The sequence below is a fragment of the Pezoporus flaviventris genome, unplaced genomic scaffold, assembly GCF_033815535.1.
Source record: "Pezoporus flaviventris isolate CSIRO_AGI_PZ_B2104156 unplaced genomic scaffold, CSIRO_AGI_Pfla_v1 ptg000006l, whole genome shotgun sequence".
In the NCBI taxonomy this organism is placed as follows: Eukaryota; Metazoa; Chordata; class Aves; order Psittaciformes; family Psittacidae; genus Pezoporus; species Pezoporus flaviventris.
In genome coordinates, this window is record NW_026892554.1 from 1,343,306 (window position 1) to 1,356,287 (window position 12,982).

The window sequence follows — 12,982 nt, forward strand, 5'->3', positions numbered from 1 at the left end:
ACCACCTTCACCCTGCAGCCTACCACTGATGAGATGGGGCTGCTGCAGGGACCTACAGGAAACCTGGAGAGGGGCTTGGGACAAGGGCCTGCAGGGACAGACCAAGGGGAACGGCTTTAACCTGCCCGAGGGGAGACTGAGATGAGCTCTTAGGCAGAAGCTCTTCCGTGTGAGGGTGCTGAGGCGCTGGCACAGGGTGCCCAGAGAAGCTGTGGCTGGTCATTTAGTTCTGTTTGGGATTTGCTCTGGATGGGGTGCAAGCCAATAAATACATACCCTGTATTATCTACTCGTAACAATCCGACACTGCTTTTATTTCTTTCTGTGAATACAATTTAGTACATTCAATAGGTTTTCGAAGGCCCATCTCCAGCTGCAGAAGAAACCTGGCTGCGTCAAGAGCAAACATTCACTCATCCAGTATGTGCCAGACAAAGGGTCCCTGCAAGGCGCTGCAGGATCCAGAGGGACAACGGTAGTGGAGAATACAGTGTAATGTATTCTAATGTCATTTTCCTGCACATAATGTCACCTGAGGAGGACGAGAGGACTTCCCAAATCCAAAAGTAAAACAACCAAGAAAAACTATATGTAAATTGGACAGCCTCTTTGATAACGCCTTGCACGCGGAGCCAGATTCCATCCCGCTCACACCAAGTAAATAAGCTTTGCAATCATTAGCAATTATCTCTGGAGTGATTAATTTCCACAGGCAGCGTTTATATGGAGCTATACAAATCAGGCTGGTGTAGGTCAGTGCAACAGTTGTATTAGTTTTCTCTTTTAATGCAATAAAACTGTTGAATAAACAATTACGTTCCAGTGCTTATAAATATTAATAGAAATCTTGGTCAGCTTTCCAAAGAAAGCTATTTCCCAAAAAGACTCCCTTGTCCCGTGATAGATGTAATGAGCCGTTGTATTGTCACTCAAAAGTGCATCAATCATACCTTGAGAGAGGCAATTCTACACCCAACAAATGGCACACCCGTATGATTATCAAGGAGCTGGATCCCGTTCCCCAGCAGGCAGCTTTGCATCGCACGTTCCTGTACCTCGTGTGCAGTGTTGGTAAATCCAAGGTGACAGCTTCCATCCCAGCTGAGCTGGCACCTCCAAGCTCTCTCCGTGCACTCTGCTTCTCCTTGCTAAATCCAGACACAGCAGCAAGGAGAGCCAGGAGGGACAGGCAGAGCGCAGGGCTGATGCTGGGTGAGCCGAGGTCTAACTCTGGAAATGCCTTAAAATGACAGGGTTTGACCCCCCCTATGCATCAGCCACTCCAAATCCTGCCTTTCATCAGACACAGCTCATGGCTCTACACTGCACAGGCTCCTGCTTCTTGCTCAGCTCACGTCTGATACCACAAATGAGGTTAGAGAAGGAGCCCAGCCATGACCAGGACGGAGGTGTCTGTGCCAGGAGGGAAGGACAGCGCCCCCCATGCTCTGCTTGGGGCTCCATCAACCACCGAGCAACTGCAGGCAGGAGCTCAGCTCCCCCATGGACATTCATTTCCCAGGATTTACCTAAGCACCAGAATTGGACCCAAAATAAAGCCATTCTAGAGGAGAATGGAATTCCTATGGCGAGTTCTCCTGGAATAACTCTTTTTGGGTCATGATTAAAAATAGCTGAATTTAAAACATAACCAAACTCTGGTCTCAATTCCACATGTGTCAGGCACTTGGGTTTAGTGTAAGGCTGTGTAACACAGGTATTTGAGGTTTTAAACTCAATATAATGCCACTTTCAAGGTGAAAACCTTAGTTAAGGAGCCCCAGGGAAAGCCACTGGTCATGCCTTCACTAAAGAGGCTTGGCTGTTGGTTTAACCCAACGACAAGGACATCTGTGTGACCAGCTGCGTTGCTCACGTTCCCTTGCCTCCCTGATTGCTCCGTAAGGCAGACCTGGGGAATGCCTATTGCTTTGGGAAGTATTAGCACTTATTTCCCTTTGATAGAAGAAGTTATGAGTATTTTAAATACATCTTGTGGTAAAACAGCAACTTGATTAAGAGCATTTCATCATCTGTCCCCAGCTTGGAAGCTATATGTACAAAACCAGTGCAATTGTGGTTTGCTCTTGAGAAAATGTTCAATAAACCTTTTCTCAGAGAGTTTAGGTGAAGAAACTCCTCACCCATCCACGTCTTGTTTGGGGTCTGTCCCGTAGAGCAGCATAAACACCATCTAGACCCGAAGCCTAATGCTTGTGTGGCTTTTCTCTCTGCAGAGGCTCTGGCATGAAGCGCAGGGACATGGAGCAGAGCCCGATGACAGCCAGGTTCATGGCCATGCAGATGCCCATCGAGGCGAGGGTCTGCAGGGAGGAGGGAAGCAGCGAGGAGGGCAGGAGGCGGTCGTGCCGCTCGGCCATGTCCATCATGATGGCTTCCATCTGGAAGTGCGTGCCGATGATCCCACAGACGTGGAAAACTTGGTGGCTGTGCCCTGCAGCAAAGCCAGAAGCACTCACTGAGGCCTTCAGTCACCTTGGGCAGCTCACTGCTGCGCTCCTGGCAGCACTAAGAGCACTGTGCTTGTGCGTGGCATGAGGGGGGGAACAGGGAAAACCCCAGGAGTGCCATCCAGTCTCCTTGGAGGCTGCTCCTGCAGTGCCCTGACACTGTGAAGCAGTGCTAGGCCACAGCTGAAGGGTTTTGCATGAGAAATGAGTGCTTTGTGGTCACAAACCCTTTTAAACCATTTTGGAATCAGCACGTTTCTGGAGCTGTGCCTGCTTTACCGAGGCACGACTGCTCTATCTCGTATGTAAAACCACATGCTGAATCTCCAGCAGGGAATGAATTATAACCTCTGGGCATCACTTGTGCATTAATGTGCTTTCTCCCTGCAAATAATGAGGAAACAATTCCAACCCACCCTTTGGCACTTACCGATATAATCAAAGTGTCCTGGTGCGAGTCGCTCTGGCAGATGGCTGGCGAAGATGAAGCAAGTGAGGAAGGCAAAAGCAGTGTGCTTATAATGGACTGGGATGGCAGCCTCCGTGCAGCTCTCTGCCATGCACAGGTAGAACTGCAGCAGCAGAGAGGCATCCACACAGGGGGACCATGCAAAGGGAGGAGAACAACACGTTAAAGGAGGCAGAGCTGTTCCCTGAGCCCCCATCACCTCTGGCTGCCTGTTACCCAACACCAGGGCACGATCCAGGGCTCGATACAACAGCCATCACCTCTATTTCATGTAAATCCCAGCCCCACACATCCTTAGTCCTCATTGCAGCAAGATTCCCATCCTGCTCCAGTTGAGGAACTGGAAAACTGGCAGCTTTCTGAGGCAGTAACTTTCCAGCCTGGGCCAAGGCTGAGCGTGGTGCTTTGAAGTGGAAGGAATCTGCCTGTCAATAGGTGCAGGAAAAAATAACCCAATCCCTTTCCTGCCGGAGTTTGTTTTCCTTGTAGAAAAGGAATATTTTCCCAAGTATTTCCAGGCTCAGATGCAGCAGTTGATATTCCCAACCCGCCCTGGTGCCGTGACCACAGGGAGCCGTACCCTGTAGAAGAGGGGGATGCTGTCGAAGAGGTACGGGTACGCGAAGGCCAGGATGCGGGAAGCCTTGCTGAACATGGGCCGTTCCACCTCCAGAAACCTAGAGGGAAACAGAGGAGGTGATTCCCATGGCACAGCACTGCGGATTAGGCTGGATTCCATTAGGCTGGATTCCACTGCTGGGATTGCAGTGCAGACGTTGCACAGTCAGCCTCCCGTCAACACTGAATTCAGGCAGGGCAGCACTGAGGGGGTTAAAGCTGAGACCACCCTTGAGCCTTGAGCTGAGGGAGGAAGGATTTAGAAGCCACAGCTTCTCTGGACAACCTGTGCCAGGGCCTGACTACACCATAGTGAGGAATTATTTCCTAATATCTAATCTAAATCTCCCCTGTCAGGTTTTCACTCTTTGGTTTTGAATCTGAGCTTTCTGAGCTCAGCAATCCAGGAGAATACATCTGCCTTGGAAGGCTTGGTAGGTAATGCTGCGTTCAGGCTGTGCACATCCCTGTTAGTTAAGCTGTATCACAGCTCATGGCTGAAATGCATGAAATGGGACAGCCTCCTTTTTTTTTACACCTTACCAAGGCTTGGTGATTGCCATTGCAGAGAATGCACAGAGAGAGTTACTGAAATCACAGCCTAAATGAGTTAACCAAGTTACTTTTCAATGACATCACCATTCGAATGGAAGCAGCAGCCTGTTGGCTATAGCCATACCATAGATGAGGAGGAAAGTGCATGTCTGGGCAGGGGATAATATCCTGCATTTTGTTGTGCAGGAAAAACCTGGTGATGAGATGTAGGACATTGCCCAAACAGAGCCACCATAACCCCAGCGCAGTGCTCTCTTCACAGCAGATGGCTTGAGATGTAGCAGAGTCCATGTGTGCTCTGCTCTCACCATGAAAAGCCCATTCAGGTTCCTCTGCTGGCACGGGGATCACAGAATGGTTTGGATTGGAAAGGACCTTCAGATCAACACCTTCCTTCAGATGCCCCTTGGCGAGTCCCTGCCAAAACCCCACGCTGCAGCCTCCCATGCAGTCACATTGAAGAGGCCGAGGATGCTGTGCTGCTGCGCGTGGCCGTGGCGCAGGAGCTCAGGGGTTCAGCACGGTGTGAGCACGAATCACTCTGACACTGCCAGGCGTGTGCCCTGCTCCAGTGACCCCGGCAGCCCGCAGAGCCCAGCCGGGAGCGGCTGCAGAGCAGCCCCAGCAGCATTGCTGTGCCCGGGCAGGTCCCTCCCGGCACCGCCACCCCCATTGCGCAGCTCCTGGAGCAGCTGCCCTTGGTCTGGCTTCAGCTTGAGCCCAGAGCCCCTCCTGTGCTGGGCTGGTGCTGCGGGGCTGGAGCAACCCTGACCTGGAGCCAGGCTGAGAGAGTGAGGCTGGGGCAGCCTGGAGAGGAGAAGGCTCCTGAAGGGGGGACCTGAGAGCAGCTCCAGTGCCTGAAGGGGCTGCAGGAAACCTGGAGAGGGGCTTGGGACAAGGGATGTAGGGACAGGCCAAGGGGACACCGGTACGCATGGTTCTGGAGCAGGGGGATGCTGGCAGTTAAATTTGCAGAGCAGTATTTGTCCTTTTAAACAATCCAAATCAACCTGGGCCTGCTCTCAAGTTGCTGATTATTCCCTCTGTGTTATTTTCAAGTACCATGGTCAGTGAGCTTCGCTTGCTAAGCCCATCTAAGGAGACAACGGAGATGCACGTGACAAAGATAAGAGAGGAAAAGAGACAAAAAGAAGGAAAGAAATGAGGACTATAAGGAAAAAAATACCAAGCCCTGCCTGGCCTCGTGCACTGAGGGGTCCAAGAGACATCCTTCAGCTCGCAGTACTGCTCAGTAATAGCAAGGATAGGACCAAGTCTTCTACTCCAGCGAGTAACCCACAGACCAAAAGGTGAGAGAATCCCCTCGCACTCGGCAGACACGTCAATGAGCCAGATGTGCTCAGCGCTCTCCCTCTCACAGGGACGTGTCGCTGCCGCCCACCCTGCAGTGTGATTTCCTCCTGCTGCCTTCACCAGGGCGTAGGAGCATCTTTATCCCTGCCGAGACAGCAGCATCCAAACGCAGCCCTGTGCTGGGGGGGGGACAGACACCAGGAGGAAAGACCCCCGGGGTTCCGTGATGCTGCGATGAGCGACCACGGACACGCGAGTGCTCCCCAAACACAGCCTTCAGGGAGGGCTCCCCATGAAGGAAATGAGCCCCAGGCAGGCCGAGGGCTCGCAGGCACGCACTGCAGGCAGCCAGCGCAGTAACTCAGTAACTCGAGTTATTCCAAACAAGCTTCCTGATGCCATCCAGGAACAAACGTGGAGCTGCTCGTGCTTTGGGAATGATGCAACGGGCTGCGAGAAGGCTGCGGTTCCCCTGCAAGCCTGCTGCACACGTGGATAAACACAGACACGCATAAACACACCTGCACACAGACACACAGAGACATGCATAAACACACCTACACACACAGACAGACACACAGACACGCATAAACACACCTACACACACACAGACACACATAAACACACCTACACACACAGACAGACACACAGACATGTATAAACACACCTACACACACACACAGACACACAGACATGCATAAACACACCTACACACACAGACAGACACACAGACACGCATAAACACACCTACACACACACAGACACACATAAACACACCTACACACACAGACAGACACACAGACATGTATAAACACACCTACACACACAGACAGACACACAGACATGTATAAACACACCTACACACACACACAGACACACAGACATGCATAAACACACCTACACACACACACAGACACACAGACACGCATAAACACACCTACACACACACAGACACACATAAACACACCTACACACACAGACAGACACACAGACATGTATAAACACACCTACACACACAGACAGACACACAGACATGTATAAACACAACTACACACACACACAGACACACAGACATGCATAAACACACCTACACACACACACGGACACACAGACACGCATAAACACACCTACACACACACAGACACACATAAACACACCTACACACACAGACAGACACACAGACATGTATAAACACACCTACACACACAGACAGACACACAGACATGTATAAACACACCTACACACACACACAGACACACAGACATGTATAAACACACCTACACACACAGACAGACACACAGACATGCATAAACACACCTACACACACAGACACACAGACACGCATAAACACACCTACACACACACAGACATGTATAAACACACCTACACACACATACAGACACACAGACATGTATAAACACACCTACACACACAGACAGACACACAGACATGTATAAACACACCTACACACACAGACAGACACACAGACATGTATAAACACACCTACACACACAGACACACAGACATGTGCATACACACACATACACACACATACACACACATACAGACACACAGACACACAGACATGTGCATACACACACATACACACACATACACACACACAGACATGTGCATACACACACATACACACACATACAGACACACAGACATGTGCATACACACACATACACACACATACAGACACACAGACATGTGCATACACACACATACACCCACATACAGACACACATACACACAGACATGTGCATACACACACACACAGACACACAGACATGTGCATACACACACATACACACACATACAGGCACACAGACATGTGCATACACACACATACAGGCACATACAGACACACAGACATGTGCATACACACACATACAGACACACAGACATGTGCATACACACACATACACACACACACAGACACACAGACATGTGCATACACACACATACACACACATACAGGCACACAGACATGTGCATACACACACATACAGGCACATACAGACACACAGACATGTGCATACACACACATACAGACACACAGCCGCTTGTTCTCCTGCCAGGCAGCACCATAGGAAACGACCTTTGAAACCTCCACAAATTAAAGCTACTTCATTCCTGTTGCAGTTTTGAGCACCAAACTCTCCTAGTGCCGACAGGCAACACGTTTCCGACCCAAAAGTCCCCTTTTCCCCCTGTCCTGAGCTCAGGGCTCACCTTCGTACTGAAACCCGTCACTAACGGCACCCATTAGCGAGGATGCTGCAGCAAGCTCAGGGCAGAGCAGCAGCTCACCTGGAGTAGCAGGAGAGGCTGGTGCTGACGACAGTGTTGAACACGGCGGTGGGCACGTAGCAGCGGTGGAAGGTGCTGTCGACCCATCCCGCCGGGAAGATGTACGCCGAGTACGCCAGGGCGGATCCTGGGAGCGCGGGAGGAATCCGGTGAGCTCCGGTCCCACCAGCACCCATGGGAGCTGCTGTGAACCCTTGAGCTTGGGTTTGGCATCAGGAAAGGGAGGGATGGATGAAGGGGGCCGAGGGGAGCATCAGGAGATGCTCCCAGAAGCAGCTCCTGCAGATGCTCTTCCATGGGGAACCAGAGGCACGTGGGCCGTGCAAAGACCCTGGTGGGTGCTGCTGCGTCCCCTGGGCTTGTCCCCAGAGAGGTGCCATTGACTTCACCGACAGCATTTGTCTTCAATCTGCTTTTTTACCCTTATTCACTTTACTGCAAGGACTGCAGAGCCAGGCCTCCATCCCAGGACTGCCCAGTACAAAACCCAGCCCCCAGTTACTGTTTGTAGTGGTATCATAGGTGAATCACAGACTGGTTGGGGTTGGAAAGGAACCTTCAGATCATCCAGTTCCAACCCCCTGCCATGGACAGAGACACCTTCCACTAGACCATGTCACCCAAGGCTCTGTCCAAGCACCAGGATTCAGGGAGGAGGAAGAGGAGAAACGGACACTGCACACAGTCAGCTTCCATCTCTGCTTGTCCCATGGGTAGGAGCCACCTGAGCACCCAGCCTGATGCTGCAGCTCCCGCCGCCCTGGGGACCAGCACCCATGGACACCTCTGCCTGCCCACCCACCCTTACCCAGGCTGTACATGCTGAGAGCAGCGTAGTCAAAGAAGTAGCAGATGTGCCGGGTGCGGGTGGACATGGTGCTGAAGGTGTGGGCACAGCTGGAGGCCAAGGGGTAGATGCAGCAGGTCAGGAGGTAGGCGAGGAGGGGCCAGGCATTGGGGTCCTCCCGGCCCCCTGGGCCCTGCAGCCGCCCCACCAGGGTCCACACAAAGTACCTACGGGACAGAGAACAGCATCGCACCCACGGGGGTCCCCATCCCTGCTCCTTTGTCTCCCCATGGAGACCACCCCCTTCTGCCGTGGATGCTGAAGCCCCAGGGGATGGTACCCACCAGGCAGGCACAAAGTGTGTCCAGATGTTGAGCGTCTCATTCGTCATCTGGAAGACGCTGAGGAGGCAGTCAGCTGCCGAGCTCCGGGGCGGGCGATACCCAAAGAGGATGCCCTGCTCCTGGTACCCCTGCAGGGCACGGGGAGGGGGGCATTGGAGGAGAAGGTTTAAGGGTGCCGAAAGGATGGAGACCCGGGCCCTGCTGCAAGGACAGAACTGGGTCTCCCATGGAGGGACTGAGCCCTTCCCAAGGGGTATGGACACCGAACACGCTGCTCCCACTTATCCCCCCCCCCCCCCAACAAAAACCCTCCCAAACCTCAGGCTTGGGGAAGGAAAGCTCCTCTCTGACCTTAGGCACTTGGTTGATGCTGAGCAGCCGGGGTAACTTGATGCTCAGCATCGTGTGGGTTGAGGATCCAGCTCCAAGGGCTGCTTTCGGCTCAGCTTCCCTGTGGAGAGCCCTGGAGGTGCCTCACATCCTGCCTGAACCCATCTCACACCCCACCGGGGAGGCGATGGGATGGAGATGGCTGAAGTGATGCTCTCTGGGCTCAGGATGGGTGGCCTGGGGGAGACAAGCATCAGTGGGGATGCAGCACTGTGTTTCATTGGGAGATCCCAAACCCACACGTGGCAAATGCTTCCTGCAGGGATCCCATGGCATGGGGAGAGGAGATGGCATCCTGTATCCAAAAGGGGCAGGGGGAGAAAAGGCAGCATGCCCCTATGTCCACCACCCAGAGGGACTGGAATCCCTGTTATCACCCCATCAGCGCCCACATCCTGGAGCACCTCGAGGTCACCCAGAACGCCCTGCACATGGGTTTGGGGGCTGCAGGTCCCCTCTGGGAAGCTCCCCATTGAACATCCCATCACCATGGCGCAGCTCCTCCAGCCCCACGTCTCCATCCCTTACCTGCTGATGGTGGTGCCACCTCTCCCTCCTGTGCCTCCACCTCGGGGCTGTGAAATAAAGGTGGCATAAGGAGGATGTCCTGCCCCCTCCTGCCCAGCACAGCATTCCCGGCTCCCTGCAACCCTCCAGTCCATGGGAAGGAGCCCCCCCTGGGTGATTCCCTGCCGCCATCCCGCACCTTCGCCCCGGGACGTGCCGTGATTCCCCCTCCAGCACCCGTGGCCCTTGCTGCTGGTCCCACCGCAGCCCCATTGCTGCCCTTTCCCGGGCCCTGCCGTTACCCTTTGCCTCCCCCTGCTCTTCCTCCTGCCCGTGCCCTGCGTGTCCGCGCAGCTCCAGAGCAAACAGGGGCAAAGCCCCGCAGGCTCCTGCATGGGAGCGCCCGGGGAGAGGGAGGTGGCTGGGGGCGGCTACGGGAGGGGAAAGATTAACGAGGCAGCGGAGCTAAAACCCGACCTAAAGCGAAGCTGGAGCCGCTTTGGTTAAAGATTAAGACTTAAATCGGGACCTTCCCGGCGGCTGTTGGAGTGTGCGGGAGCTGCCCCAGTGCGGAGCCTGCGGCCCCTGCGCTATTCCCACTCCTGTCCATGGGGGAATGGGGATGGGGATGCTGCGGGGGCTTCCTTGGGACAGAGGGAGCGAGGGCAGGGAGTGGGAGTGAGGAATGAATGGAGAAAGTCAGGGTGGGGAATGAAAGCAGTGGGTGAGGGCAGGGGGTGAGGGCAGGGGGTGAGGGCAGGGGGTGAGGGCAGGGAGTGAGGGCAGGGGGTGAGGGGAGGGAGTGAGGGCAGGGGGTGAGGGGAGGGAGTGAAGGCAAGGAATGGAGGCAGGGAGTGAGGGCAGTGGGTGAGGGCAGGGAGTGAGGGCAGGGATTGGGAGCTGCTGGCGGTGTTCGCAGGCTCCAGAGGCCCGGGGCAGCCGGCACCGCTCTGCCTTTGCCTGTCCCCGGGGAGGCAGCGCGGGGCGCCCCGGTAACAGCGCTCAGGCCGGGAGCTTGCAGCGAGCCCTGCACGGAGCCCCGCGGCCGGCACAACCGGACGAGCCGGGGCCGGTCCCTGTGTGCGGCCCCGCAGAGGTGCGGAGGGCTCTGAGTCACCGGCGCCGGGCGCACCCACGGGCCCGCCTCCGGACGAGCCCTTCCACCGCAGGGCCACGTCAGAGCCCCGGGGTGGCTGCGAGCACCCCCCTGCCCCATCCTCATCCTCCTCATCCTCATCCCCTGCCTCCTCCTCACGCGATCCTACCCTGGGTTATGCTGAAGGGACCCTAAAGCTCCTCCAGCTCCAACCCCTGCCACAGGCAGGGACCCCTTCCACTGGAGCAGCTTGCTCCAAGCCCCTGTGTCCAACCTGGCCTTGAGCACTGCCAGGGATGGGGCAGCCACAGCTTCTCTGGGCACCCTGTGCCAGCACCTCGGCACCCTCACAGGGAAGAGCTTCTGCCTAAGAGCTCAGCTCAGTCTCCCCTCTGGCAGGTTAAAGCCATTCCCCTTGGCCTGTCTCTACAGGCCCTTGCCCAAAGCCCCTCTCCAGGTTTCCTGTCACCATTAAAGGCTGTGGTTTGTCCCTGATGAAAGGAGCCTTGACACATCCCCCGTCACCCCATCACTGCCCCTCCATGGGCTTAGCTTCACTCAGCCCCATGGCACCGCCTGCCCATGGCACCGCTCCCGTGCCAGCACCAGCCGCTGACTTTTAATGGCAGGGACAGCACCGAGCAGTTAACGATTCACTGCTCCTTACGGCGGGGCAGGGAAAGGGCTGGGAACGAGCAGCCCGGCCCCTCCGAGCACTCGGGAACGGGACGTGCCAAGACCTCTCCCAGCAGAACAACAGCGGCTTTGTGGGAGCTGCTGCTGCTGCGGGCGGCTGCCGGTGTCTGCTCAGGGTTGGGGCGAGCAGCTCCGGGCTCACGCATGGGTTTGAGGCTGTCCGAACCCAGTGCGGCTCGGGCACGGGTTTGAGCTCCTTGCCCCCCCCTCCCAGCTCCTCATCCCAATCCCAAACCACTCCTGGGTGGAACTTCCATCAACTGCGAGCAAGCGGCGCAGCCACGAGCTGCTGGTGGGCAGGGAGCAGAAAGCACGGCCCCATCCACACGCAGCTCCTTCCCACCGCCACCTTCCCCTAGGGGAGGAATCGCCCCCAGCGAGGGAAAGCAGCAGGAGCGAGGGGGAAGAGCGGAGCGGGCGGTACTTACGGCCCCGCCGCCGGGAGCGGGGCTGGGTCGGATGCTGCCTTATCCCTGGCGCTGGCTCCGGGCGACTGTTATTACTCATCTGTGTACAAACACATTCCACATGGCCCGGGTGTGCTCGGGATCAGGGCGGGATCGGGGCGGGATCGGGGCAGGGAGGCTCTGCCGGCTCCCGCTGGGATGATCCCGGGAGCGGGGCAGGACGAGGCCGGCGGCCCCGGCTGCGATCCCAGATGAGGAGCGACTGAATTCTGGCTCCTCTCGGAGTGGAACAGGAAAAAGGCAACAAAACAAAACCGGAAACGGCCGCGGCCAAGCGCTCGCGGGTCGTGCTCGGGATCAGCTTGAGCCGGGCTGCGAGGAAGTGGGATAGGGCCGGGGAAGACATTAACTCCAGAGCGCCCTGCGCATCCTCACCGCACAGGCCCCGCTGCTTCAGCACCCGGGCTCACCCCGGACCTGCTCAGCTGCCCCCGCGGAGGGAGTTAAAACCCTCCCGCTGGTGCTCCCAAAGAGTCCTCAGTCTGGATGCACTGATGATGGATGCACGGATGACCCCAGCCACGGGCCATGGGGTCCCCTTGGGTACCACGGAGCAGGAGCCACCCGCTTGCAAACCCAGCGCATTTGCCCTTCCCCTCCCCGCTGTGCGGGTGCAGCCGTTGGTAACGCGTTGCACAAGAGCGGAGCAGAGCCGGGGCCGTGGGTGCTGCTCCTGTTTTATTCAGTAGCTCCCGGAGCCAAGCGGAATGTGCTGCTCGCAGGGAGAAGCAATGGGGCCGGTTGGAATCCGGGCTGGCGAGCGCACTGCGCTGCCCTGCATTCTAATCACAACTCACAGCAGTTTCTGGTGTGAGCGCGTTAACCCTCCCCTGCCGGCTTCCCACCGGATTAGCGGCTTCCAGGGATCCACAAGCCCCTTCTGGGCGCAGTTCCCACCACGGGGGATGCCCAGGGCTGGGATTGAGCCCATTGCTCCGTGTGGGAGGCTGAC

General features: G+C 55.9%; 1 protein-coding gene across 3 annotated transcripts; it reads right to left on the reverse strand.

The window, feature by feature from the left end:
- Window positions 1–1,347: 1,347 nt before the first annotated feature.
- Window positions 1,348–12,142, reverse strand: PAQR5 (progestin and adipoQ receptor family member 5). 3 transcript variants are annotated; one of them, XM_061446525.1, is made up of 9 exons: window positions 11,992–12,142; window positions 9,793–9,839; window positions 9,226–9,441; window positions 8,875–9,002; window positions 8,552–8,757; window positions 7,744–7,870; window positions 3,521–3,617; window positions 2,902–3,043; window positions 1,348–2,455 (listed from the first exon to the last, which is right to left on the reverse strand). In XM_061446525.1, exons 3-9 carry the CDS (start codon window positions 9,274–9,276, stop codon window positions 2,208–2,210), a joined length of 999 nt encoding a protein of 332 aa, XP_061302509.1. In that variant the 5' UTR covers window positions 9,277–9,441; window positions 9,793–9,839; window positions 11,992–12,142; the 3' UTR covers window positions 1,348–2,207. The 3 variants fall into 3 exon arrangements, with proteins under 3 accessions (XP_061302509.1, XP_061302511.1, XP_061302510.1); XM_061446527.1 differs by having other exon boundaries at window positions 11,988–12,012; XM_061446526.1 differs by lacking the exon at window positions 11,992–12,142 and adding an exon at window positions 9,971–10,035.
- Window positions 12,143–12,982: the final 840 nt, after the last annotated feature.